This window comes from Nipponia nippon, unplaced genomic scaffold, assembly GCF_047370975.1.
Source record: "Nipponia nippon isolate SJK-2023a ecotype South Korea unplaced genomic scaffold, ASM4737097v1 scaffold_24, whole genome shotgun sequence".
NCBI classification, from domain to species: domain Eukaryota; kingdom Metazoa; phylum Chordata; class Aves; order Pelecaniformes; family Threskiornithidae; genus Nipponia; species Nipponia nippon.
This window is the reverse complement of record NW_028262341.1, coordinates 1967062-1994480: the sequence shown is the minus strand read 5'-3', so window position 1 is coordinate 1994480 and position 27419 is coordinate 1967062. Positions and strand designations below refer to the sequence as shown.

General features: G+C 36.6%; 1 protein-coding gene across 3 annotated transcripts in view; it reads left to right on the top strand.

Annotated features, from left to right (window-relative positions):
- EDIL3 (EGF like and discoidin domains 3) overlaps nt 1-26955 on the top strand; it is a 255708-nt gene extending 228753 nt beyond the window's left edge. For all 3 annotated transcript variants that reach the window (XM_087761554.1, XM_087761555.1, XM_087761553.1), the window contains 2 exons: nt 12458-12613; nt 23043-26955. In XM_087761554.1, coding sequence (XP_087617680.1) covers nt 12458-12613; nt 23043-23192 — 306 coding nt within the window. In that variant the 3' untranslated portion in view covers nt 23193-26955. The remainder of the gene's footprint in view (nt 1-12457; nt 12614-23042) is intronic.
- The last annotated feature ends 464 nt before the right edge of the window (nt 26956-27419 follow it).

Below are 27419 nucleotides of genomic sequence, written 5' to 3'. Positions count from 1 at the left end.
TATATCTACTCCTAACCTTAGGAGTGTCCTTTTAGCCTCACCTTGGCAAGACCTTTCTGCAAAGACTTGCTGAGATTCAGTCGTGAGGAAAAATACTTAAGATGATGTTGCTCTAAAAAGTATAAAGTTTCTATTAATGCCTGTGTTTTTTAAAATACAGTTTTCTGTGAGAAAAGTGAACATTTTCACTATTGGGTACTATAGCAAATATGAAAATTATGTTCTTTCACTAGGTCATCTGATACAAGCACAATAATCTGTTGCAAGTCAGTACACAAATTACTGCTGATTTGCATTATAGTAATAGAGGTACATTTTCGGCTGCCTACAGAGCAAATAGTTAGGAAACAGTTCACTCCATGGAACTGCAATGCATGAGTGAGAAACACCTACTTACAGTCAGTGGAGAAAATCTGTAAACTGCATAACAGTAAATTTTTACTTGAATTCTTGATAGAAAACTCTACTTAGCAGACAGTCCGCTGCAGTGATAAGCCAAAGATCTTTTATTTCTGTTTGCCAGCCAATGTAATGCTTTACTTTCTAGTAGAAGTTAATTTACATTAAGACATGTTTTCATCTAGACTTTTTCCTGGTAGATGTAATCGATAGATGTTCAAGTTTATTTCTCTGATTTATACATTTAAAATTATTTGTTAACCACCAAAGTATGAAAGAGGATGTGTCACAACATCTCCCACATGGTTGAAGTTGACTGGAAAATTCTAGTTTTGCCAAGCCTTCCACAAAGGTGGAGATTCTTTGACAGTAAACACTGGGTTTTACTAAGTTAGGCATATATCCACCTGCAGGAGCCATTTAAGAGATTAATCTTTGAGAAGGGAACACTGGGAACACAAGGGAGAAACAAAAAAAGCAAGAAATATGTGGTGGATCTACAAGGAAAACACATCATCCAGAGCTGAAAATATGTTCTTTTCAGATTTCTTGATGCTGTGATTTCACAGACTTCTCTGTGTGTTGGTGCTCAAAACTTTTAAGATTTCTACTTCATTAATAATTGATCATCTCCAGTCTTTCTGCTGTTTTATGGCAGACAAGACTTCACCCTCTGTGGTACGTGTGAAGCTCTTTGTTAGCAGTAACAGATGTCAGTAGGTGTTGTGTGGATATGTGCAAATGTAGAAATTCACAAATATTCTCCTTCATGTATTACTTTCTTTGGGATCCAGGCTTGTTTATTATATAAAAAACTTATGCTTTTGAGAAGACTGTGTTTGCTTTTCCAGCCATAGCTATATTTTTCTCATTACGATCTTGAGATCAAAAAACAGTTATTTTCTTCTTTTTCAAAAACTAGTTGTAGCCAAAGTATTCCTAGGGAATTTTGGCACTCTTCTTCATATATTGAAAAATTACTCAAATGTTTTTACTAACCTGCTCAGTGTGAACATGACATAGCATTTGTTGTCATCTAGATCTTTAATATGTTAGACATAGAAAGCAACAAGCATGATGTTTGGAACATATGTATAGTTATTTATACTGGAAATGGTGGTAATATTATTTAATACTTTTAGCATATCTACAACGTGACTTTCAAGTGTCATCTCAAAGACATGGCCATTGACAATCATTGAGTTCGTTCTACTTATTTCAGGAGGGCTTAGAGAGGCTTTATGTATAGGAACCTACTCTAGGTTGTGTTTAAGTTATAAAAAACATGCTCATGGTTTGTTTGTTGTTTTCTTCAGTGGAAGTACTGTAGAGCATAATGAAGAATCAGTTGGAGGTGAGTGAAAGAGAAGAGTAAAAAAGACGTAGCAGGATCAGAAAATCTGTGTGTGCCCTGCCAGAAGGTCCATTTCATCCAGTTTGACCCTTGATTGGTGCACATTCTGGTTACTGCCTGACCATTGGTGGCATCTGGGGATATCAAAAGAAAGGCTCTAGCTGCAGATCCCTTTCTATAACCATGGAAGTGTTTTGTCCAGTGTTCTTTGTAGGGAGTCATCAGTTTTTAAATAGTTTCAAGCCTCAGTCAGCTAGATCCTAGGTTTCTTAGCTTTATAAAACAAATTGTATATAATTGTAGTGTTGGTTGAGAGGCTGAGATATATTTATGAGCCAACCTTCTGCATTATGTTTTTTTCATGTTCTCACATGTGTTAGGGTGCAAAAGTAGGAGTGTTTTAATTTTATAAATCTGAAGAAAAATAATAGCAATATTATTCAGGACTAATTTTAGTTGTGCAGGCCAGTCACAGACAGTCAGTCATTTTCCCAAGGAATATGGTCCATTGAGGCATAACAAGAGATAGTTAATTCCAAAAGAGATGTAACTTCAACCACCAAGCTCCATGTCCACAGGCCTCCAGTGTCCTTTTCTTTTTCAAGCTGAAAAGAGTACAGATAAGCTTAGGAAATAATTTGTCTGCATTGATTTACCCTGTTGCCTATGCTCCAAAGCATCAGTGCCCCTTTGTTTAATTATTTAATAGTACAAAGCATAGAATAGCTGTCAATTTTACAAAAAATAAATCTTTCAGCAATTGAGATGCTCTTTCTATTTTTAAGAAAAGAAATGGAAAACATTCTAAGTGAAAAATGCAGCATTTTATTTTTTGATATTAAGTTAACTTAAAAATATTTTGGAGTTAATATTTTTATTTTTATACCTGTCCTTATGAAAATGAAATGTCTTGATAGATAATTTGAACTTCTTCAGTAGAAATTCATATCACTATTAAAACAGTGAAACTTTTAATTTTATTAAAAATATAATTCAAATTTCAGAGACAAATCAATTCTGAATTACTTCCAAAAACTAAAGGTCTGGTTCTGGATCAGCTTTACTTAGTATTTCATTCAATATAGTGCAGCTTGAATTAAGTGCTACTGTATCTGTGGGTTCCAGTTTAAAATCTGTGTTTGAACTGTTTGGAAGTTCATTTAAACCAAGTTCCATGTTGAAAATTTCTATGATATTTCCCAGTCAATCAGTTTTTGGGGAACTTTCATCACAAAAGCTCTAAAATGGAATATATGGTAAAAATGGTAGAAGTTATTCAATTGTTATTTTTGTATGCAACGTGTAAGTCCATTCTCATGGCCATTCTTTTCCTTACCCAGAACAGAAACTGAACCTGGGCCAGGCAGGCCTAATGGCCAAGATACTGATCAACTACTTCAAAAGCATACTTTTTCGTCTTACATCTCTCAGGGTGTTTTTTCCATTTCTGACAAAGTGATTTGTTTATTTTTTTAAGCTTTGGGGGAACAGGAAAATATTTTCCCATATAACTCCAGGCTTGGTCAACAATTTTAGCAAAGTGTTAAACCCTTAAATCAGTCATACCTTGTGCTTTCCACGTATTCCACAGTAGGTGCAGGGAGCTGATAAGCATTACAGTATATTTTGAAAACAAAGAAAATACATCTCTGTCAGATCAAAGGCAGAACTAAATCCCAGGGCTGGATACGTCCTGCCAGTAGCCTAGTCTTTTTTTGACCAGAGGTCTATTTGCGAAGCTTTATAATAGGGGCTCCAGGGTGTCCTTTTGACTAATAACAGATAATCTTTCTTATGTCCTGGAGAATGAAGATTAATAGACCTTTTAATTGTATTCAAGCCAGTACATTATGACTTTATTGCCTTAGAAGTGCCAAGCCATTTAGTCTAAAAGGAAAAAGAAACTTGATTTCTTCTGTAAACCTGGAAAAATACTTCTCTAGCTCTCTAGCGAAAAAAGCCAAAGCCAACTCCTACATTGTAGTGCACCAACTTTGGGTATTTCTGCTGGTCATTAAGAGTGTATATCACTGGAAGCAAAGGCCTGTCCAAAAAAGAAGCTTACTGTTTTCAAAGTCTGGTAGCACAATTTTGACGTTTTTAGTTTACAGCTACAGCAGCATAGCTGTATGAAACAGGTTGTGCATAATAATCCTGGCTGACAGATGGGCAAAGTCATTCTTAAAAAGAATGGCTGAATGATGCTTTCTTGGCTGCATTTCCTATGAAAATAAGAGTCATGCACTCAGAGCTTTTAAATACAAGGAGGAACTTTCAGCCTAAACCCCACTTATCTTCTAGGCAGATTTAACTTTGCTTACAGGCAGGTTTTTGTTAGTATTTCAACAGCTCAGTAGTTATATTAATTATTAGTCACTTTGCAGTATCTTGTGTCCAAGCTTATCTTCAGTTTACTTGTTGATCTATAGCCCAGATACTCATAAATTATTGGGACATTTTTATGTACTGCAGAAAATACTTGCAACATTATTAATCACCTGAGAAAAACCAACCAGGTGAATAATGAACTTCCATATTATCACCATTATTTTTCATTTTAAGTATAAAATGAGCTGCTCATGCATAGGTGAGTCCATTTATGATCCCAACATTTTTACAAAGATATTTATCATTCCTCCAATAAAAGGTGTTGCATCATCTTCCTTACTGAAAACCAAGCAGAAGTTGCAGTAATTCATTTGTAGGGAAGGATTTTTCTTTCCCAGGCATTGCATCAACAGCCTTTGATTTCAGTTTGAAAACCATAATGCACTGAAAACCTAAGGCAAATGAAATATGAGATACCTAGATTTCTCCTGACTGCAGTTCAAAAGCTGACACTGTTTCGAAGTGTTGGTATAAAATGTTAAATTCCTCGCTCTTCATATTTCTGGTTATCAAGTGTCATCCTGAAATTCACAGTTAAATAGAACACATTTCCCCTGCTTACATTCCAAGTTTTGTCCTGTCTGTGTTTGCCAGTATTTTGCTGCTGTTTTACCCACTCCTGCACCTCAGGTTCCCTGCAATGGTCTTTAACAGAAGACTAGGGAATTACGGTGGGACAGAGCCCACAGCACTGGCACGCAGGAAATCTTCCTGATAAAGTTGCTCATCAACTTGAGATATATTTTAGTAAGATAAGGAGAGGTAACAGAACTCCTTTCTTGCTCTTCTCACAGTCTAAAGAGAGCAGAGCATGCCTATCTAGCATCTCAGGATGATCTGTTCCTTATTCACGGATTAAAGAAAAGACAAGCTGAAATGGAAATGGTCAATATTTTTCTTTTTTTTTTTTTTTACTTTGATAATTGTTCTTTTCTGTGTTTTATTTTCACCTTTAGTCATAGTCAAAAGCTTTTGATCAAAAGTTATCAGCATCATTATTGTTAGAAGAGTAATAACTGCTTTAAATTATATCTTCCAGAAATTACACTCCTGAAAGCTACTTCTTATTATCATCCAGTTTTATGCAATTTTTGCTTTTAAAGGCATGTACCGTTATGTAAAGAACTGAATGTAAATGAAATTTTTTTCCCATTTCCATATCTATTTCTAGCCATAACTAGGTGCCAGGATTAGCAAATTGCACTGCACAGTCACTGCTTGCAGTAGTGTTCAGCTGAAGACCTTGACAGAAAAGTAGCATAATACGCTGTCAGTGTGTTTTATCATGAACTACTCATGATCATAGTCATATTTTTTTTCTCTCCTCTTTTTTTTTTTCTTTAATGGCTAAGTATTGTTTTGTCCTTGGCTTTCCCACAAGAACTCCAGTTGATTGATCTAACACAGAAAGGTACTACAGATTTTATCAACTCTTGAAGTGTACTAATGCAGCTCAAAAGCTTCTTCTAACTTCACCAGATGTCTCAGCCTGCTTAATCACTGGTAATTTAATGGACTATTTTTAAATCTCTTAGCATCATCAAGGACTGATAAACTTTGACTATTCTGTAGCAGATAGAGAGACTATTGCTGTTTTATTAATGATTCCTTGACTGATGGTGAGCAATGCAATCAACCATGTCATATCTACAAAAATCCTCTAATCACATTTACGGTGAAAATACTCCTGTACGCAGATGTGAAATATTCAATTAGTAGAAAAGGTTATAGATTTAATCATCACTGATGTTATAATTTAGAAATACTAAATTTTCTTTTACGTCACACTGTGTTCAGACCTGGACATACTGGGTACTGCCATTTCCCACGAGGACATGAATACTCCCTGATAAGTTGTGGGAGTTACTGACACTCCCAGCAGTCATTCGAGTTTGCAGGATCAGTATGAAAACAGTAATATCTTGTGTATGCTGCAGGCTGGATTTACAAGTGTGCTGATACTACAGCTGCGGAACATCAACTGCCTTGAGTTCCCATAGGAAATGGGTATAAACTCCCTTTCGTGCTTTTGAAAATCCAGATCTTAAGACTAAATTTGCTTTTTTTTTTTTTTTTTTTTTTTTACATTTTAGGTTTGAGATAGCAAGAAAATGAGATTAGTCATGGTTTAGTAAAGTATGGTTAAAAAAAAAGTTTCTCTGTAAGAAATAGATGCTGCTTTTAAAATGGCTATGCCGTTGATCATATAAATCTGATTTATCTGAATTTTTACCAAAATGCTGAAAAAATTCTATAGTAATTCAGGTGTTTTTTTCTCTTTTTCCCATAATACCTATATAACCATTACAACTAAGTACATAAATATATTAATGAAGGAGTGACACAGTCTGTACTATTTAAGAAGTAGCTGCTTCTTAAGAAGTTGCTCATGGAAAAAAGTGACCTGTCAGCTTGTGTGTGTGTTTCACTTAAAAAATTTCAGAATAATGGCCTGAGATGTATTTTTCACGGTCTGTGGGGATTTCAAGCGAAAGGCCTCACACCCCAGTTTCTCGCTTTTAAATTGTACTGGGGACAGCTGATGGTACATGGTATTCTTTCTAACTTGTTTCTTATATGAAGTTGCTGCAGTCATAAAGCAATTCAGAGGGAATGTGCTTTTTAAGAAGAGGCAAATAAGAGTAAATAAGAAAATAAGAGTTTTATTTATTATCTTAGCCTAGAGGACTACAGATGTTAAAAATATAGTGGCACAATGTTAAAATAATGTTGAGGGTCTAAGTTTAAATTGAAAAAGAAGGAAGCAAAACAAACCCCACATTTTTAAAGCAGAAGAAGATTGGCACTCAATCTTATTTCATCTGAAAACAACCCATCTCTTCCTGGGTTCATGAGAAGTTTAATTTTAAACATATACTAGCTAATACAGACCCAATTAAATGTAAATACATTTAAATGTAAATAAATACAATTAAATATAAATAAATTTTATTTTATTTTATTTTACTTTATTTTATTTTATTTTATTTTATTTTATTTTATTTTATTTTATTTTATTTTATTTTATTTTCGTGCATTGGTTCACATGATGGAGTATCCTCACAGAGCATGAAACGGTTTCCTTTCAGATGATATTAAGCCAAAAGACGTGCTTCAAAAGTTGGTCCAGACTAGCTGGAAGTAAAAACCCTGCAGCACACACCGTGTAGACATCCTGTTCTCCATATCAGCTGCTTTGCTTTACAGAACTGTGCCCATTGCACTGTGTTGCTTGTCAGTGTAAATGCAGCCTACACATGCTTATTGGTTTCGCAGTCTCCAATGCTTTAGGCAGTGTGGCTGGGTTTTGCTAGGTATTAGAGAATCACAGAATGATTGAGGTTGGAAGGGACCTCTGGGGGTCATCTGGTCCAACCCCACCTGATCAAGCAAGGCTTCCCAGATCCGGTTGCCATGTAGGGCCATCTAGATCCATCTCCCCTTTTAATGTCTGAGGTGCTGGAGACTTCTGCAGTTTGTGTCTTCTTGAGGCTTGCCTTCTTGTAAGCCAGAGTCACAGTGTGTATTTCTGTCCCAGGAGAGACTACTTGAGCTGTGTGGTCACTCAGCTTCCACATGTGATCTCATGAAAGCTACCCACTTCCTCTCCTGAGTCCTGCCCACACATGGCTTATCATTCATGTGCTGTCCTGCCTCCTTAATAGTCCCAGAAAATGCCTGGAATTTAATTTGTTTCCACTAAGTATATAGAAGAGGGAAAAGGTGTGTTGCGAGTGGGGAGGGCATGTTCAGAAAGTTATGGTTGATATTTCATGGCATATCTACTCCACTTGCACTGAGCTTCCTGATGTAATGGAGACTGAAACCAGTAGGTTGTGGCAGGCAATGCATCACCATGAGGACTGTCTTGAGTCCAGAAACGGTATAGCTGTGCTCAAGCACAGTGCATGCAAATGCAGTTGTACTGCTTGCAGATCCAAACTGGTTTATCAGCAGCTGTCCCAAATGTCTAGAAATGTCTCATCCTTATGTTCCTGCCCTTGGGAGAAGTGAATGTTGCCAGGGAGAAGGTCTCTGCATCTATAAGTTGCAGTTCTCAAGGAGTTCAGGTGCAAAGGTGGCTCTATGAAGACTGGAAACATCTACATAGTCAGAAGCTGAGAGCTGAGGTTTATTAGCTTTGGACTACTCAGAGCAGGGGCAGAGCATGCATGGACAGTTTTCTCCTGATCAAGAAGACCTACTTGCAGTACAAGCACTAGTCACTCCACATTTAACTGCACACTGGCACACAGCTGCGCATCTGTGCAGTGGTTCATTAAAAATGTTTCCTATTCAGGTGGATTTATCTTTGTGCTTTTCTTAAATTCAGTCTCCTCCAAATCACACTGAATTGTCTTTAACATCTGAAGCAAGGTGGGAAACACATATGTACAAAAGGAATAGCTATAGCCCAAGAGAGTTCTGTCAGACACAAGATGTTAAACTGCTTTTTGATCAGCTGCTTGTAGAAATGTACATTAAACTGTAAACCATGGTTCTTCCTGTAATCAGCTAATGATCCTATCAGTCGCAGACTAATTGCCTCTACCTCGTTCTAAATTCTGCTGCATTGAAAAAGCCAAAGTCACGTTCTGATCCTGTTAATCACATTCAGCTTTGAAGAGTTGTCGTGGTTTAACCCCAGCCAGCAACTAAGCACCACACAGCAGTTTGCTCACTCCCCCGCAGTGTGATGGGAGAGAGAATCGGAAGAGTAAAAGTGAGAAGACTCGTAGGTTGAGGGAAAGACAGGTTAATAGCTCAAGTAAAAGCTGCATACACAAGCAAAGCAAAAGGAGGAGTTCATTCACTACTTGACATCAGCAGGCACGTGTTCAGCTATCTCCAGGAAAGCAGGCCTTCATCATGCGTAATGGTGACTTGGGAAGACAAAGGCCATCACTTTGAATGTCTCCCCCTTCCTTCTTCTTCCCCCAGCTTTTATTGCTGAGCATGACGTCATATGGTATGGGATATCCCTTTGGTCAGTTGGGGTCAGCTGTCCCAGCTGTGTCTCCTCCCAGCTTCTTGTGCAACCCCAGCCTACTCACTGGTTGCGTGGTGTGAGAAGCAGAAAAGGCCTTGACTCTGTGTAAGCACTGCTCAGCAATAATGAAAACAGCCCTGTATTATCAACACTGATTTCAGCACAAATCCAAAACATAGTCCCATACAAATTAATATGGAAAAAATTAACTCTATCCCAGCCAAAACCAGCACAAGAGTACACAGTGGTTGTGCATTAATTCAGCTTCTCTCCCTGGTAATTTGTTGGATTGCCTATTACTTGCAATCTGCACTAACTGAATAAAAGTGTTCTGCATCCTGATGCAAAGTTATGACTTGCATTTAAACTATTTAAATGTAGATGTTTTGCCTAGAAATTGGGGTAAATTCTTCTCACCTTTCTGCTCTAAAGTACTTTCAATAGGAAGAATGAAAAGCAAGGGTGTTAACCCTTTGCAGAAGGTAATAAAACAACAGAGTAAAATCTATATTTCTTCAATGCTAGGTTAATAGCAATCTTAATTGCCTGAAGGCTTCTCATCAACTTATGAATAAATAAGTAAATAATAAGATACTAAAGTATGAGAAGGAGATGCTGGTGCTACATCCTTTTATTCTTTTCCTCCATCTCCAGCAACATGTATTGTCTGTATTATCAAGAACTAGGAAAGAATCTGTCTATTCATTACTTCTTTTTTTTTTTCATTGTTTTAAATATGATACACACACACAAACACACACACATATTCTACATAGTACTATGTAAGTCTTTCAGAAAAAGACTGAACATATGCCAAATGACCTTTCAGCTTTCCACACCATTTTTCTGAGCAAGTGCACAAGGCCACTGGAAATGTCCTATAAGCACAAAACAATTGTTACTAGGGCATTTTTATTAACACTGGATCTGTGTGATAATAAAGATTTACTGTGATTTTACCTTTGAAATCCCCTGAATCTTAATAAGAACTTTTTGTCCCTGTTCTGAATTTCAGTGAGAAATACTCTAAGTGTCATGGCCATGTTAAATATTTGTGAAAGCTTTTTAGATTACTTTCAACATTTTAAAAATAAACTTTTTTTTATGGAGGCATTTTTTCAAGTTAACAGGAGAGACATTAACTTTTAGTATAAGAAGCATTCTCTGCTAAGAAGAGGTTACACTTGGAAAATGCTAATGTTAAAATTATTTATAAAGAGAATCTAAAGTTGTCTCTGAAATGTTTAGTTCAAATGCTGCCTGGAAGTGTGGACCAATTAGTGATTCCTTACCAGATCAGCCTTTTTGAAAAACAGACTATTCATTTAGACGCCAAAATATTTGGAAGCAAGGTCTGGAGAAATGGTGTTTATTAATTTGTGAAAGACTTATACTAATTAGCAGTGTTCATTTCCCGGAGGCCCACATAGGCTATAGAAGCAAGGCCCCCTGCTCTCCTTACAGAAGAAAAAGGTCCCTTCAAGCAGTCCATGAGAGCATCCAAAGCGGACTCCTGCTCTGAGTGACCGCTGATTGAGTCCCTCTCTCTCTCCATTGACCAAAGAGAAAACAAAAAGATTTTTGCCTCCCAAGGGTACTTCCCTCATATTCTGGGATGCTCCTCTGAGCAATATTGCTGCTATCAGATGGCAATAAATTAGTTCATTCTGGTACAACCAAAACTCTTGGGCCATCTGTGGACAATGCCATATTCCACTTAGGGTCATAGTATCTCAATACTGAAGTTTTTAAGTCATTCCTTTTCTTAAAAGGACTTGCTACTCATTATTTGCTACCTGTCCTCAAATGCTGGGGCAAGGGTCTCCAGTCTTCCTTGTCTGATTGCTCTAAAGAGTCATTTTTCTTCTTCTTTCCTTATAAATATAGTCTTACACTTTTCTGTGTTTTCTTCTTTGTAGAGTCCAAACTGTACTGTCCGTCTTTCAAAGGCATCAGCTTGGACAAGCTGACTTCTTAAACTTGTTTATTTTTCCTTCTTTTCTCATGATTAATTTTTTATGCTTTGTATCACATCTGTCCTTCTGTGTTGCCCCACATTCCAGTCAAAATCTAGTTTGCTTAGGGGGCCTCAGCTTCCCAAAATCGCCACACTGGATCTGAAGCATTTGACCAGCCAGAGATTCTTTATTTCTTCACCTTCTTTTTTTATTTTTTTTGTTGTAAAAACATATCGCTCATCTTCTCATGGAGTTCAGCACTCCTCTCATTTTACTGTAATATTTTTACTATTAGTCTCTCTTGCCTGATTTAACGGACAATATTAAAAATGTCAACTGTTTCACAGCCATTGATTGTATGAAATAAATCTACCTTTTTTCTTTTTTTTTTTACTGGCTTGCCGCATTGCTGAAGGACACAGAATGAAGCCTCAGTGTTGCCTTCACGTTTCAACAAAATGTCAATTTTGATAGGGAATTCAACTCCTCCATTTTTCCCCTAAAAATACATTATTAGGTCAATTTACTTCTGTTATTGTATTCTGTTCCTTGATCACTTTAATCCAAGGCATCTGGCCCGAATCTGTTATATTCAGTGTTGGGTTCTGGTTCAAAAGAACTGATCACAGATTTGCTGACCCACGTGAAAGCCACTTGAAAGCTCAGATTTTATTAGGCTTTGAGATTCCTGCCTTGCATTTTTAAAAGTCTTGTGATAAGATTATCAAATAAAGAACTCAAAAAATCAAGGAATGAAAAAGTTAGAGCTTTAGAGGTAGAAAAAGAAATAAAGGCTTAAAGAGAGAAGAAAAGTTCAGCAGGAAAAGAAGTGTGATAGCAAATGTTTTAAAAGACTCTGTTACTGCAAAGAAAATGGAAAAGCACTTGGGGAATCAGCCTCTGGCATACTGTATTCCAATTATTAGGAATACATGGGAACACTTTTTGGCTACAAATTATTTGTAGTGGAGTCTGCTGTTTTGTTGGGACCGCATACGGCACCTAGCACAATGGAAAATGGTACAAAGGTTAGCCATGTTGTGTCATTAGGTGGTATAAACAATAAGTAACAGAAAACAAAAGTAAATTAACTTGGAGCTTGGAGAAGGAAAGTTACTGTCTATGGTGTCAGCATGCAGTGGGCATGGTTGCAAAACAGTGCAAAGCCACCTCTTGGACTGGGTCTTCTCTCACCGTGCACTAAGGGGCTTCTTAACAACCCTGGGTTTTCCTGCCTGCATCCAAGTATTGTCTGCAAACATGTGACATGCTGCACCATTTCACTTTGGTGTGGTGTAAAGTCACACTGCAAAGAGAAACTGTTCTAATTACCTGTGTTTTGTTTTATTTCTGTTTTGTTTTGTTTAGGTTGATCTGCTTGTGCCTACAAAAATCACTGGCATAATTACCCAAGGAGCTAAAGATTTTGGTCACGTCCAATTTGTGGGGTCCTACAAGCTTGCTTATAGTAATGATGGAGAGCACTGGATCATATACCAAGATGAAAAACAAAAGAAAGATAAGGTAATGCAAAGAGAAAATTGATATTTTGCTTGCATTTACAGAGGACTATATTTGTAGTAACTCCAGTGCTGGAAGCCTGTAGATTATTGCATGCTGCATGCTCTATAGGGTTCCATATGCATAGGATCCCACAGGTAAAAGTCAAGGTGAATAAAAGACAGTCATGACATTCACAATGCAGTAATATCATACCTATCAGTGCAATGCAGCTGATTTAACGCTATTAAATATGGGACATAAAACTTTACAGTTCTCCATTTATTGGAATTATTTCTTCCTTTAACTCTAGAGGAGAAGGTATATAAATAGCAGTTTATTTGTATATTCAAAAACAGTGTCGCAGTGCATATTTTGATAAGAACGCACTATTTTCTGTAATTTTCTGTAAAGCACATCTTTAGGGCACCTCATTACCTAGCCATTTTGGATTGATGTTTTTTTCCCTGGAAATTAATCACTAGGGTTTCAAATACCCAATGGAAAGATTATTTTTATTACATTATTAAATGAATACAAAAGATTAAAAGTTTCACAACTTCCATTGCAAATGTTTAATGAGAGGCCTAGAGAAAATGTAGGTTTTCTGGATGACTTACCTGGAAGCATTTAGCTTTTCTGTTATTATTTAGGATATTATTCATTATATCTTTTCTTTAAACTTTGTAACACTTTTATACCGCAAATACCTGAATTGGTAATATCATCTGTTAAGAAAGAGATTACAGCATATGCATTGCTTAAGGGAAACGTTAACCAAGCTGACAAAATGTGAATTATTTATTAAATATCTTAGTGGGATTATGTCTGATTGAAACAAAAGATACATTAATAAAAATACCAGATGGCTAATATGTCTGATTACGCATGTCTCAAATGAGATGTTTTTAACATCTGTATTTGGGGTGATAAATATTCCCACTTGTACTTATTTTTCTTAGAATAAACAAAAATTCTTCAGTAAAAAAATAATACCCTTCATATAGGTCAATTAATTTTATTTTTTTTTAAGTAATGAGGAAGCTTTTGATATGTATTGATATGTGTTGTATGAGTACAGGTGGATCTATTGATGAGGGGTTAGACAACTGCATCTCTTAAATTTCACTGATTTTAAATGAATGAACAAATGTACACCCATTTATTAGGGGAGGGTGTCCTAAATTACTGTATTAAATATGTACATAACTGTATTTGTGTGTCTGCATAGACATGTTATGTTTGTGAGATTATTATTCAAAGATGACACTATAAAGTTCCACTCTTAAAAGCCAAATGGCACTTCACTGTGGTTTTATCCTGCACCCAGATTTTTCCCAACAAACTTCTAAAGGATTTTAGATAAGAAAACAAAATCAGCTGTTTTAGCCATCCAACTGAGACAGTCCTGACACCAATGATTATGGATATGTCTAGTATAATTGGTTGTCAGATAAAAATTGGAAACAAACAACTCAGCTCTCATAGATGTACCATAAATGCATTCAATATAAATGACAGATAGTCACTTCAGTACTTTGTACACATCCCATTTTAAACCCCTGGCATTTAAAAACAGAAGCAAAAGATCTACTGTGAAAGAAATGTCTTCTCCAAGCCAAACTTCTATTAGCAAACTGTTGCATTCATTTTACTGAAAAAGGGAATGAACATGTGGTCAAGTCTCCGGTGAGAAACACAGTAACAGTCACAAGCAAATCTAAAAGAAAATGCACTCTCACTTAACAGCACTGTTCCAATCTACACTTGTTTATAACATCTGCCAAGGCAATTAAATTCTTTTTGTTTTTATTGTCTGCTGGATTGTTAATTGTTACATGCATAGTCCGTTAGGAGGAATGGAAAACTCTTAATCATTGTCCTATTAAAACATCTCACATCCTGTATTAATTAACATCCCTAAGAATAAAATAGATGCATCGTATTATGATTCTTTAACAAATCAAGACCAATTAAAAGCAGAGTGAGATCAAATACACTTAGCTGGAAATCAGAAGTTATAAATTCTTAATTTAAATTTGCATGAAATAAACAAACAAGATCACTTGATATGAGTCTAGACCTCAGTATTTGATACATAAACATTAATCCAAAATATCTTTACTATTTTTAATTTTTCCCATATGACAAAAGTCTGGAGAAGTCAAACGTCTGATGGCAGAGTCTGACATTCCAGAAATGCTAGCTGTCGGTTAGTGAACTTGGCAAAACTTTATAGGAGGTAGGACTGGAAAGGATCTCAAGACAGCACCTAAACATACATCTCTTGACCTATGAAGAGACTATGCTCCTGTCCTCCCATCCCTTCTGAGGTCTTCTCAGCAGAAAATGGGATTCAACAACCCCCAAGTCACTTCCTGACGCCCTAGGAGTAGGCGCAAACAGTTCTTTGTTAGAACTAAGGCTTAATTAATTCACTTGTCCTTCACCTCATACAATGCTCATATCCTGCACCATTCTCCATCAGATTATTATTTAAAATGCTTGTAGAAACAGCTAGTGATAAAAATTCTACTATACAAGCAGCCTATTCCAGTGTTTAAATATCCTTAAAGGTGGAAAGGTTGCTTATCCCCCCCCCTGCAGTACATCCACCCTGTTCTCAGAGGACACAAAATCATGATTTTATCTTCCTCTTTTCAGGTGGTTTGTTTTGGTTGAAACATGTTAACTTATTTCTTCTCAATTTCTTCCTGGGGAAAAAATAATCTTCGTTCTTTCAGTCTTTCCTCAAAGGGTATGTTTTCTTAACCTCAGATCATTCTGCTTGGACCAGATCTTCCTGAAGTGTGGTTTCCCAAGCTTGTTGTAGTGCTGCAATCTTTAGCACAGAACTACTGCATGCTCCATCATTCTCCATATTGTACCTGTGACATTGGTTATGACTTCCTAAGGTTTGGCTTGCTACTCATTATTATGAAATTGCACCACTGATCTTCTGCACATTTCTCCAATTTGTCAAGACCACTCTTGGACCACTCCAATTTTGATCCCACTGTTGAAAATGGGAAAAGCCTGGCCACATCTGCACTTTTAACAGGCAAATCTATTTCTATCATCCATTTCATTACTGAGAATACATAAATTGCATTTGGCCAAAGGCATGGAGCGTCATCCAGTAAAACCTTCCAGTTTGACACTAAACCCTTCATTACCACTCCAGCTAGATATGTGTCGATGCAGTATGCTCTGATGGGATTTACCCACTGGATGTGTATAGCACCAGCAATACTGGCTGGAACAAAAATATAAATGAAAAATAAAAATAGCCAAAGAAAAAGCAATGCTGTGCCTCATCCATGGGGAGCAGAAAAGAAATAGCGTCATTGGTCCTGTCTGATAGTAACATCTTTGCACAGGATCGACAATTTCCTTAGCTTAAGTTAAGATACAAGATTTGGCCCAAAATGCAAGAACACTGTAGAAGAAACCGTGTTTTCACAGCAAAGTGGAACTTTCATGAAAGGTTTCTTCTGTCCCCTGGAGATACAGAAGGGAGATAAAAGATAGATGCTGGCAACTATCAAAAGCAGCAAGCATAAATTATTCATAATTTACCATCATTCATTCGATGTATTAACTGAACACCTTGATTTCTTCTATGAAGGATAGAGTAGATAGATTTCTTATTTCTTATGCAGGTGATTTATTCAGCTGATACTCATCCTGTGATCCTTGTACAATCATCCAATAATTTAGGAGAAAGATGGTTCCAAAAACTTTCAGGGAAAGGAAGACAGGATAAAAGCAAAATAACTGCTTTTAAAGTCCTAACAAAATGTGTCATTTTACATTCTGGAAAAGCAAAGATAAAAAGAATGTCTTAGACACAGAAATTATGGAGATACTGGTAGGGTGGTAATAATGATTTGCAGATTAATATTGTGACTTTAAAATGCATTGAAGTAAGAGCTGAGAGCTTAATCCTGCCTGGTACTGAACATCTCACTGTTCAGCAGTTTACAGGATGTGTCCTAATGTATCAGTGGATCTCAGTGAATTCTTGAAGCTATGAACTTCTTCCTCTTCATCATTTGTGAAATTATTTTACAAAGGAAAAAAATATTGGTATCTTGTATTCACAAGTGCACTATGTGCAGCCTGTACCTTTGATAAATCGGCAACAAATTAGTTGTTTCAAACAGAAGAAAATATGGTGTTCAGTTTTCTTCTTTGCACCATTTCAAATGGAAAAGCTGTTCCAAGAACAGTAGCTCCTGCAGCCCTTGTTTGGCTTCTGCTATTTTAACAGCCAGTCATTTGAGTTCACATCAGTGCTGAACTTCTGTGAATGCAGATTAAAAGGTACTGGAGGAAAAAAAAGCATGTCTTTAAAAAATGAAGCCTTTCTCATTCATTTTAAATAGTTTGAATGTGTTGCCTGGAAAATATGAAAGCTTTTCCTGTTGTCTTCAAGAAGCAAAATAAATTACATTCCAGGCTGGCAGTCAGGAAGAAAATATATTTTAGAAAAAGGACCAAAGCTAATAGCTATCTTGTTTTTCTCAACTAGAGGTCAGTAGCTCACTGTGCCTCCAAAGCTAAGGACATCCAAACCAAATTTGACTTTTTTTTTTTTTAATCACATTCCACATGTGAGTTATAAATTGCACAGCCTGCTGTAGATAACTCAAGGCCAGCTGCAATGTCAAATGGCATTTTAGAGGCTGTTTTTTCAAATAAGATGAGAACATTTGAAAGTAGTCTAAAGGAATCTAGCAGTCTGCATCACTGTCAGTCATTATTAGCCATCAGCAGTGCAATTAGCTGCAGGTAGACAATGTCCAGTATGGAAATAGCCACTGGATTTGTGCACAAAATGATGAACTATGTGTAAGTTATATGTTTTGCATGTCTAGTTGATTGCTATAGCAACAGAAGACAGGAACCTACTTATAAATGAAAAGTTAGACCATGTCAGGTTAAAAATCTTGCTGCTAGATTTGCTAATGGCTTTTCTGTATGGTGTTTAATTATAACACCTGGTTTACATTGATAGGTTCAATTCCGACATATAATCTACATACCTGGCACAGTTAAAGAACTTTTTTTTTACTATTATTATTATTATTATTATTATTATTATTATTATTATTATTATTATTATTATTATTATTATTTAATACTATTATTTAAAATAATATTTCTAACGTAACAGTAATATTTATTTTTCTGCACTGGTTTAAATTATGAGTGACTTCTATTACTTTCAGCTGAGTTAACATGATTTGTATCAGATGAAGATCTAGCTATACTCATTCTAGGTTGTGCCTCCAGCACACATATCTCTCCCTCGTACCACACTAAGAGCTGAGGGAAGACAACATGCTCATATTAACAGTCTCTACCTTGAATTTCTGTAAGCATTTCTGGAGGGAGGTTGTTCTTCAAAATATTTATCTTTTTGCTTGGCTTTCAACCTTCTATCATAAAGCACTTACAAACTATGTACAGTGGTGTAAATTCCCATTTTAGTAGCATCATTAGATAGATCAAGTGGAAAAAATAACAAGAATGTGATAGTATGTTTTGCAAGTTTAAAAGTTTTATCTGCCTGATACCTGTTCTGAACTTGAAGAAATAATAAAGGTCATGTAATACATATTCTTATTTATGTGTCACAGAGAAGAAAAAAACAGTCCTTCTCCTGACACTGGACACTTTTGCATAGCTATCCATTGCATGCCAACCAACTCCTGACTCTTTAGCCAGTCCCGAGAAGAGTGCTCGGTGAGGAAGAAGAAAGGAGGATGGCTAAGATCAGGAGTGGAAAATTTACACCCACCTGCAGAGCTTTTATGTATAACAACTGAAAAGAAAGAATGTCTTTTTTCTCCTCTTAATCACTCCAAAAACACATGTGCACACACACACATACATATGTGTTTACATACGTATATATGTATATTAAAAAAACCCCTGCCTAGTCTTTTATAGCGGAAAGCATCTTCCACAGGATGGAGTATGCCTGTAAACAGCAGCTTTATTTCTGGTGAGAAATCAAGACATCTTTCACTGTCTTTTACCTGGTGTCATTCACTTGTAACTCTTCATGGTGAAAAGAGTTACTCCACCAAGAACAAAAAACTTCAAAGCAAGTAAATAGTCTGTTCAAATCTGTGAATTCCCTCTCTTGCTTAAGTAAGTCTTCAGTGATTAGTAATAAAGAAATAAAATGTTTCCAAAATAAAGGAATATGGCTGTCAAAAATTACTTTTCATCCAGGTTCTTTTAGATTTTAAATGAACAGTACCCCCTTTATTGTCCGAACACTGAGATGTTCTGCATTGAAGCAAACTCCAAACAGAAGCTAGGTCTAGCTATTCTTTTAAAATAATCTGCCTGTAATAGGAGCAGGATTAACTGCTCCATGAAATAACATGTTTAAAATACTCTGCTCAGAATAAGAAAACGGTTAAGGTACAGCAGACAACATCATAGCAACTTTACCATCTGAGGTTTTAATATTAAAGTCTCAACTCTCAGCCATTATAAATAGCAGGAACCAATAATGCTACTACCGATGCAGACTTTTCATGCAATTTAAGTTTCTGCAAGACATGAGATCCAGAAAGGTTCTCTGTGGAGAGAATTTTCATCCTTCTCACACATCCATTGACACAGCACCACAAACAATCTTTCCCACTTCAGCCACCTGTTAATGGACGCGCCCTAAAACCTGGTTTCTAGCTCTACTTTTGGAGCAAAGCAAACATAATTTGTCATAAACACCACTTTTCCCAAGCTATTCTTCTTCAGGTATTTCTTCTAAATTATTATATCATAAAACATACAGTAGTTTTCTTTTTAAAATATGAATCAAGTTACCTTGTTGTTTTTCGGATTTGCTACTTATGCCATAAAACACTTAGTTCTATTGAAAAATCTTAGTGAAAGTTTGAAGGCACGATATCCAAATTGCTTGTTGGATGCAATTATAAACAAGACTTGTTTATATTTCAGAAATCTTTTCTGCATATAATATCAGTAGATATTTTCCAGGTTTTCGTTCTCTTTTGCATGAACTGATCATAAAATAAGTTATCATACTTAAAAGTACAACAGCATACGTTTTCTACTTTTTTATATTAATAGCAGCTGTAAGAGACTAAGCTACAGAGGAGCTACACATATGTGTGTGGGGGGTGTATGTGTAAACTTGCTGAAGCTGCTGAGTAAATGTTTTAGCAAGTTACACCTTTTAAGTATGAAGACTGACATAAACAGATATATTCACTGTAAAATCTTTAACATTCTACAATAGGATTGTCAAAATGCAGGAGCTTGAGTCCACTTTTACCAACACAGGCATCTTGTAATGTGGGAGCCACTGGGCTGTGTGAGGCTGAAGCTCTATCCAAGGGAGGGAGCATCCTGTAGCAGATGACTAGACATAATACAAAACATAGGCTGTTATTCTTCCCTAGTGTACCTTCCCAGCCTCTGGCTTTCTTCTATCTGTATTTTTAATAGCCCCTGCTGATTTTGCCCCTAACAGTTTATCTGATCTTTAACAGTAGTTAAAGGCTGTGGAAACTGTGCCACAGCTTAATTATGTGTTGTATGGTGAGCCATGACCTTTAGGTAGCTCAAGACAAACCTGCTATAATTCCTTGTCCCCTCGTGGCTGTGGTAAGGGGACAGGATGAAGAGACTTAGTCCATTTAATAATTTGCAAAAGGATGTTCTGTGCTTGTGGCCATCTTGCCACTTCACTCTGTATAGTTGCTGCTTGAGATAAGGCAGGACCAGATCTTCACCCCCTCAGAACTCAAAATGAAGATATGTGTGGGCTTTATGCGCTGACACATTAATAACTTACATTCTGCTCTTTATTCCTTGACCACTAATCAGCTTGTTTTTTATTGTCATTGGGCATTTTTTTTCAACTGAAAAATTACATAAAGCTATGTATCATAACTCCAACATCATCTTCTTGAATGACAATGAACCATTACAGTCTTCAGAGGTGTTCTATACTGAAACAAACTGAGAAAAAAATGTGAGGAGTGAACATGTATGGTATGAGGCTACTGGATCTTCAAAGGTTTTAATTGCATAGGTGGTTCATTTAGTATTGACTATTTGGGCATAAAGCAACAGGTAATTAAAGAAAAATTACATTTGGCTACAGAAATAGGTTTTTTCTGCTGATAAATCAGACGTACAGTTTTTGTCCTTTGTCCTCCCTGCTCTTTCCACATTTCTTGACTCCATTAGTGAACTTAGGCTGAAGTAAAATGAAGAGTGACAAAGAATATATTTTTCCCATAAGAAATTTGCCATGGGTCCAGAGCAAAAAAATCCAGTAAATTTGCTCTTAGAATATTACATTTCATGCAGGTCACATTTGTGGATGCTGACAAAGCTTCCCTTGCTTTCTGATAAATTTATTTCCCTAAAATCCTTTTTCTGATCTAGCACATTTAGTTAATTTCTTGAAACTGGATCTTGAATTTCAAGGGAAGGTGAATTCCAGATTTGCATAAATTAACCTCTGAAACAGATGAGTTTGACTTCAACTGCTAATGAAATCATGTACGAGTTAGAAATAAAATTTAATTCTTGTTTTCCTGCTCTAATTAAATGACATAATCCTACCTTGTTCAGCTGTGTTTGATACTTGGTTTGCATCGCATACTTCTATTTATTTTGCATAGCTATATGTGGATACAAATATTGGGGCTGTAGATGGGTTCTTCTGTTAAACAACAATGGTTTTTGTTCTATGCTTTCATTTAAATGTTATCTCTGAAATATGTCTTCCGTAGGGAAAACAAAATAGAGAGTGAAAAAATTTTCCAGTAGCTCTGCAGCAAGAATTCTCTGCAGTTCTGCATTGCTTATCATCTGGCTTCGTAAAAAATACCAACAGATACATTGCATGCATGCACAAGAAATCAAATGAAAAAAATTTACTTTTAAGCTTTCCTAGCTGCAGATTGTACATTGGCAGGTGCTACTCTGTAAATCCAATAATAATCTTACTGCCTTTTATTGTATGCTATATTGCCACAAATCAAACTCAAATTCAGGCACAATCTTGTTAGCCCAAGCTCTAGCTCATTTATGTAATCAACACCGTACTTGGGCAACAAACAATTTTTCCTGTGGTAAATACACTTTTTCCTTAGACTCACAGCACCGTTGTTTCTGTGGTCAGTCTTTCTGCAATTTTATCCATCTATCTTAACTCCTAGGTGCTTTAATGCTCCCATCTCTGTGTTAGTGAGATGCCAGATGAGAAGGGAAATTTATCGCTTGTGAAAGAGCACCACTTGTGGAGGATACATCTTTTATTCGAGATGCCAAATTGATAGCACTTGAGAGAAGCTTTCAAAACTCAAAGAAAATATGCAGGATAGAGACCAAAAAATGAAGATTTTCATGTAGTGCTTTGTAAACATGTCAAAAAGAACCAGCTTAAAGGCTAAAGTAGTAGATCAGCCTCTTCTGAATTCAACCTTTGACATTTTTCCTAAGAATTAGGAAACTTGTCATTCTGCACTAATTCAGTCATATAAGCCCTTCTTCAGGAGGTCCATATTCCTTCTCCGCATGATGGAAACAAAACTCATTCATTTCAAGTCAAAAAGTCATCAAATACAGTTTTGACAAATGAGAAGTGAATTGGCTGACATTTGAAGAGAATGAACATTTCCTGTATAAACTGAAAATATCCCAAGAGAATAATCTGATAACTTTGCCAAAAAGTGGTGCTGTGGCCTTTGAATTTAAATAGTGGCTGCCAGGGGAAAAATCCAGCATTGTTTTAACCCAGAAGTTTGGGAACTCACTTACATATTGGTTAACCCATACTAGTGGAAATAACATCATAATGTGCACTGTACTGTGCTAAGATTTTTTAATTTGATCCAAAACCAATGCCTTTAATTCATATGCTGAATTTTGTTTGACAGAAGAAGATAGTATCCTTGATAATCATTAAGTTTACAAGGGTACATATAGTTGCATCCAAGCTGCATTCATAAGTGATACAATAAAAATTCTTCTTAACTTTAATTATTAATGTTACTTTGTTGGAAACAATAACAGGATCTCCTGGGTTTAATTTGACATGATACAAATGCCAAGTAAAAAGACATTTTAATTTTTTAAATTTTAATTATTTTTATGTAACTTTCAGAGGAGGGCCCTGGGTGTTGGTAGAACAGCAGATTAAGCTTTGGATCGAAGGCTAAATCTGCACCGGGGCTGAGCGTACAACACTCATATCCAGCTCCGAGGTCCCTGAAATACAATGAAATCCCCAGGTCTTAGCAAGCGCAGGTGTTCTTTGCAGCACCAGTTAGGTGCCCAGATGATGAAAATTCGGCATGGAGATCAGGGAGGTGCCCAGGGACATCAGAGGTGTACCACAACTGTTCCTTAAGCCACATAGGCTTAAATCTTCTCGTTACTTGCCCTTCAGGTGTTCCAGGGAAATTTTGACAATGACACGCACCGTAAGAACGTCATTGACCCTCCGATCTACGCCCGGCACGTCCGTATCCTCCCGTGGTCATGGTATGGCAGGATCACCCTGCGGTCAGAGCTGCTGGGCTGCACAGCAGAGGACTGAGGCGGATCTCCATTAGGCATCGCAGATCTCGGTGTAGCTAAAAGTCCCTCCATAGAAGAAACTGTGCAAAGCCTGTAGGATGCTGAGTGGGTTTTTCATGAACAAGTGCTCATTTTATGGTAGGCCACTAACTGTCTTTTGCAAGGAGGTCTAAGCCTGCCCTTTAAATGATCCAATCCAATTTTGTCCTTGAAATCTGTTAGTGTTGTCCCTTCTGCTGTGGAATTCTCTTTCTAGTTTTCCTTTGAGTTGTTCACACTAGTTGAAACATGTTAGGGAAAAACAGCAGCATCCTTTTTACAAGGGAAGAGAAATAGCATGACAAAGCTCATTTGCAGCTTTAGAAACATTGGGCTGATGAGTTCTCCATAAATCATACTGTCATCTTACTTGCAAAAAGTGATACTGCAGCTTTTAGCAATAAGTTTACTTGGGGATGACTGCATTATAGTAATTGTGCCTATCAAACACTGTCAGTATTTATGACATATATTTTGGAAGATACTCTGTGGTACTGTAAAACACAGTACCTGTGCTATTACAAGCTACCTTTCATCACTTGCATCTGAACAGCAGAGTCCATGCACCCAAAGGGTTTTCCTAACTAACCCCATTTTCCTTCTCTATTTTGCATGCTATAGACATGACCTCCATCTTTTCTGTTGAATATCATCACTAATGTTATTTTCCTTGAAAGAGGTGACCTGTTTGCATATGGAACAAAATCTGCTGTTAGTATATTATGAAGTTAATGAATTTGCCAAAGTCTGTTAATTCTGCTTGAGATGCACTTTTTAAAGGAGGCTGAGATGAGATGCCAGGGTACTTGTGGTATCTCATCTTAAGAACCCACATAGGTAAAGGCACACAGTGCATCAGAAATCCTGAACCCATTTCTTGACTTTCCCAGAGGTGAGCACACAACCCTAGATGGACCTGCCTGCCCAATTACTTCTTTCAGAATCCTCCTTAATTTCTGTAAGGAGGTAAATGTAGGGTGAAGGAATCAAATGCTGCAAGACACACAGGAGGAATGATTCCTTTATGCCAGGAAACTCTCCAGGTAGGTTCTTCTTATGGTAGAAGTCACAGCCTTCCTCCCAGAAATGGAGGCAAGAGGTATCGTAGGAGTTCATCAAAGCTGGGCCCTTGGGACCCTCCACACCCAACTATGTCTTTTCAGACATATGCCAGTGAGCCACGAGGAGCCTAATTTTTATCATGCCTCATCTACAGAAATGCTTCATACACACTATGTTGTCTTAACTACATGATAACCATTGAGGACCCCAGTTTAAAAAGTAGGTTTTAGGAGGAAAAGTGGAGCAGTACGGGGGACAATCTCCCCCCATGCCTCAGTTTCCCCTGATGATGGAGATGATAACGATACCAACCTTCATAAAGCACTCCGAGTTTCTTTGGAATAAGGTGCTCTTTGACTATGTTAGTGTAGCACCGAAGACTAAAAAAAATCCTGGGACAAGGAGCGAGGGGACCTTTTATCTGTTACCTGAAATAACAGCATTTGTGACTACTGCCAGCCTTTTAATTTCATAACATGCTGATGTGGAGAGACATAGATATATATATACAGCTGCATGTTTTAGCAAATGTCACTGAACTTATTTTTTGTCACCATTACATTCTTACCGAAACGCTGAAGTATGAACCTGGGCACTGTTTCCCAGGCAAACAGCTAGTTGGCCCACAGTCTGCAAGGGGCAAAGTTTACTTTGGAAACAAAATGGTTTGGATTTCAAAAACCTGCATTTAATCACACATTCTTCACCACAGACAAAATATATTATCCATTGAACTGTGAAAGACTCTAGAATAGCAGCCAGGAATTTTACATACAAGAATTGGGGATATATTGGTGGCGGTTTTCTGATAGTGTCACTTAAACTGTCACATTTTAACAAGCAGAACACCATGCCTCTATAAAATGACTTAATCCTTAAACTGTATTTATACAAGTATTTATTTTGTAAGGCTTAGACATTTAAGGACTTCTAAAGAAGAGTCTGTAAAGGTAAAAGTATGTGTAAGAAATGTTGAGGTCCTGTGCAACACTGCTAAGTTTGTTCTTTATTTTTTACTTTGTGCTGCATAACAAAAGCCACTAGACTGTTACTGTCTTGTCTGTAACTGTGTTAACAGCATTCCGTAATGATGTATATATGGAGTGGTCTTCAAGCATAGTGAGCGATTTTAAAGAGAAAGTCAATCATGATGGTACTTCTAAAGAGCAAAATGTTTCTGAATAACGGAGGACAAATGTATTCCTAAATTAGCTATTGCCCATGTTTTGCACTTTAGGCTCTAAAAAAAAAAAAAAAAAAAAAAAGAAAAAGTAATACCTATCTCTTTAGGGAACACACAATGTTTAAAGAGGTCCAAAAACATTTTCCTCTTGTGGGAGACCAGTTGACCCTGAATTTAATTACAGTTATGAAGAATAGCATGTAGCTATTCCACTAGTCGACTGTACCCAAAAAATGGAAGCCCATTTCTGAAAATTAGGTTCCCTAGTTTACCAGCTTGCTTTAATATTCTTTTGTAGTATTTGTTCTGCATTCTTCAATGATTTTTTTCATGTTATTAATCTTTTGCAACTTCAATTTTGGTTTTGAATTAATCTTTCTTGGCTTAGTAATTTAATTGTTATCCATTCATCTGCATAAAAAATAGCGCTGTCATGATACCTAACACAGTATTTTTATTTTGTATTAATTTAGAGTCAGGTATTTTCATCTGTATGTCCTGTGTCAGCTTTCATCTGCCAGCAGTCTTCACAACCTGCAAAGAAAGCTCCATATCCATTGTGATAACACTCTGTGATAATTTGTAAAAGAATCATATATGTGATGCCCTTACAATTTCAGCCAACATACTGGGGCCTTTTCTAATGAAATTATTCCTTAGCTACCAAGAAGCTTGCTTTAAATGGGCTTGTGCAGCCATAGTACCAAATTCTGCTCCCAGTGTCAGCAGTGTAAGTATGAAATAACTCTTGATTTCTGTGGAATACTTCAGATTTAACAATACAGATGAGAATCACATTATGGTCTAGAATTAAAATTTTTCCCTTTAATTTTTTCTTGTGTTGGTGAACACCATTGACATAAGGGATAAGTTATAAATTAACATGACTGTACTCTCCCAGTGAAAGCAACTGGCATCCCAAAAAGAAATAAGTGCACGATATGTCCTTTGAAGAGGGAATGGAGAAACACTCTGAAATGATCCTCGACTTCTGTATTAATTGTAACAATGGCATTGAGCAAGACTGAAAATGTTGTCCTAATTAAATTTCACCCTGAACCACTTAAGTATTTGTAGGCAGACTTCACCTTTATGTAGCTCTGTAATGTGCTACGTTTATAGCTTGGGAAATAAAGCACTGGCATGAGTCTCCATTTTATTTGTGTTCTGTTAAGGGCATATCACGTTAACTGGCTCTGGTTTTGAGGTTGACTTTCTCTTTTGGAATGGCTGCACACAAATTAGTGTCAGTTTTGAAGACTAAGGATACTAAATGAGTGTATCTTTGCTATACAACAAATATGAATTATAATATTCAGTGCTGGCTTCTGATGTGTCAGTAAGTACAAAAGTATCTCAGACACAATGACCTTTGCAACCTTTCAAGCTGTGTAATATTCAAATGGTTTTGTATATACTTTAAATCATGTAGAATGATGTAAAACCAGTATGACCTTGTCTAGTCTTCAAACTTAACAATAAAACTTTTGAAAAATGAGGTCATTTTTGAAGCATTTATATTGCAATACCTTGAAAGGGATGCCACTTATCTCAGCCTCACTGGCAGCAAATGCAGAGTAGAGATATGATGTGGCATTTTCCTGGATTCATTCACGGGGTCTTTGTAGTAGGTAAGTTTATTTCTGGCAAAATCAACTGTGGTGCTGCACTCCCTTCAATGTGTTCCCTTTGTTCTTTCAGATAAAAAAGCAAAGGTTTGAATGAGTCTAAAAATATTTTTCTATCTTACTGCTCTCTGAATAAGCACCAGAAAGGTAAACTAACAATTTCATTTCCTTTAAGTCCAATTTCTTGGGATATTTATCAATCCTTATCCCCTCTTCTCCATTCCTGCATAGGCAAATTAATTTCCAAAAAGATAAACAGTACCTGCAGCGCTATGATGCTTCCAGCGGAGATGCCAGAGCAGGGCCAGTACTTGCTCACGCCCTCACCTATCTT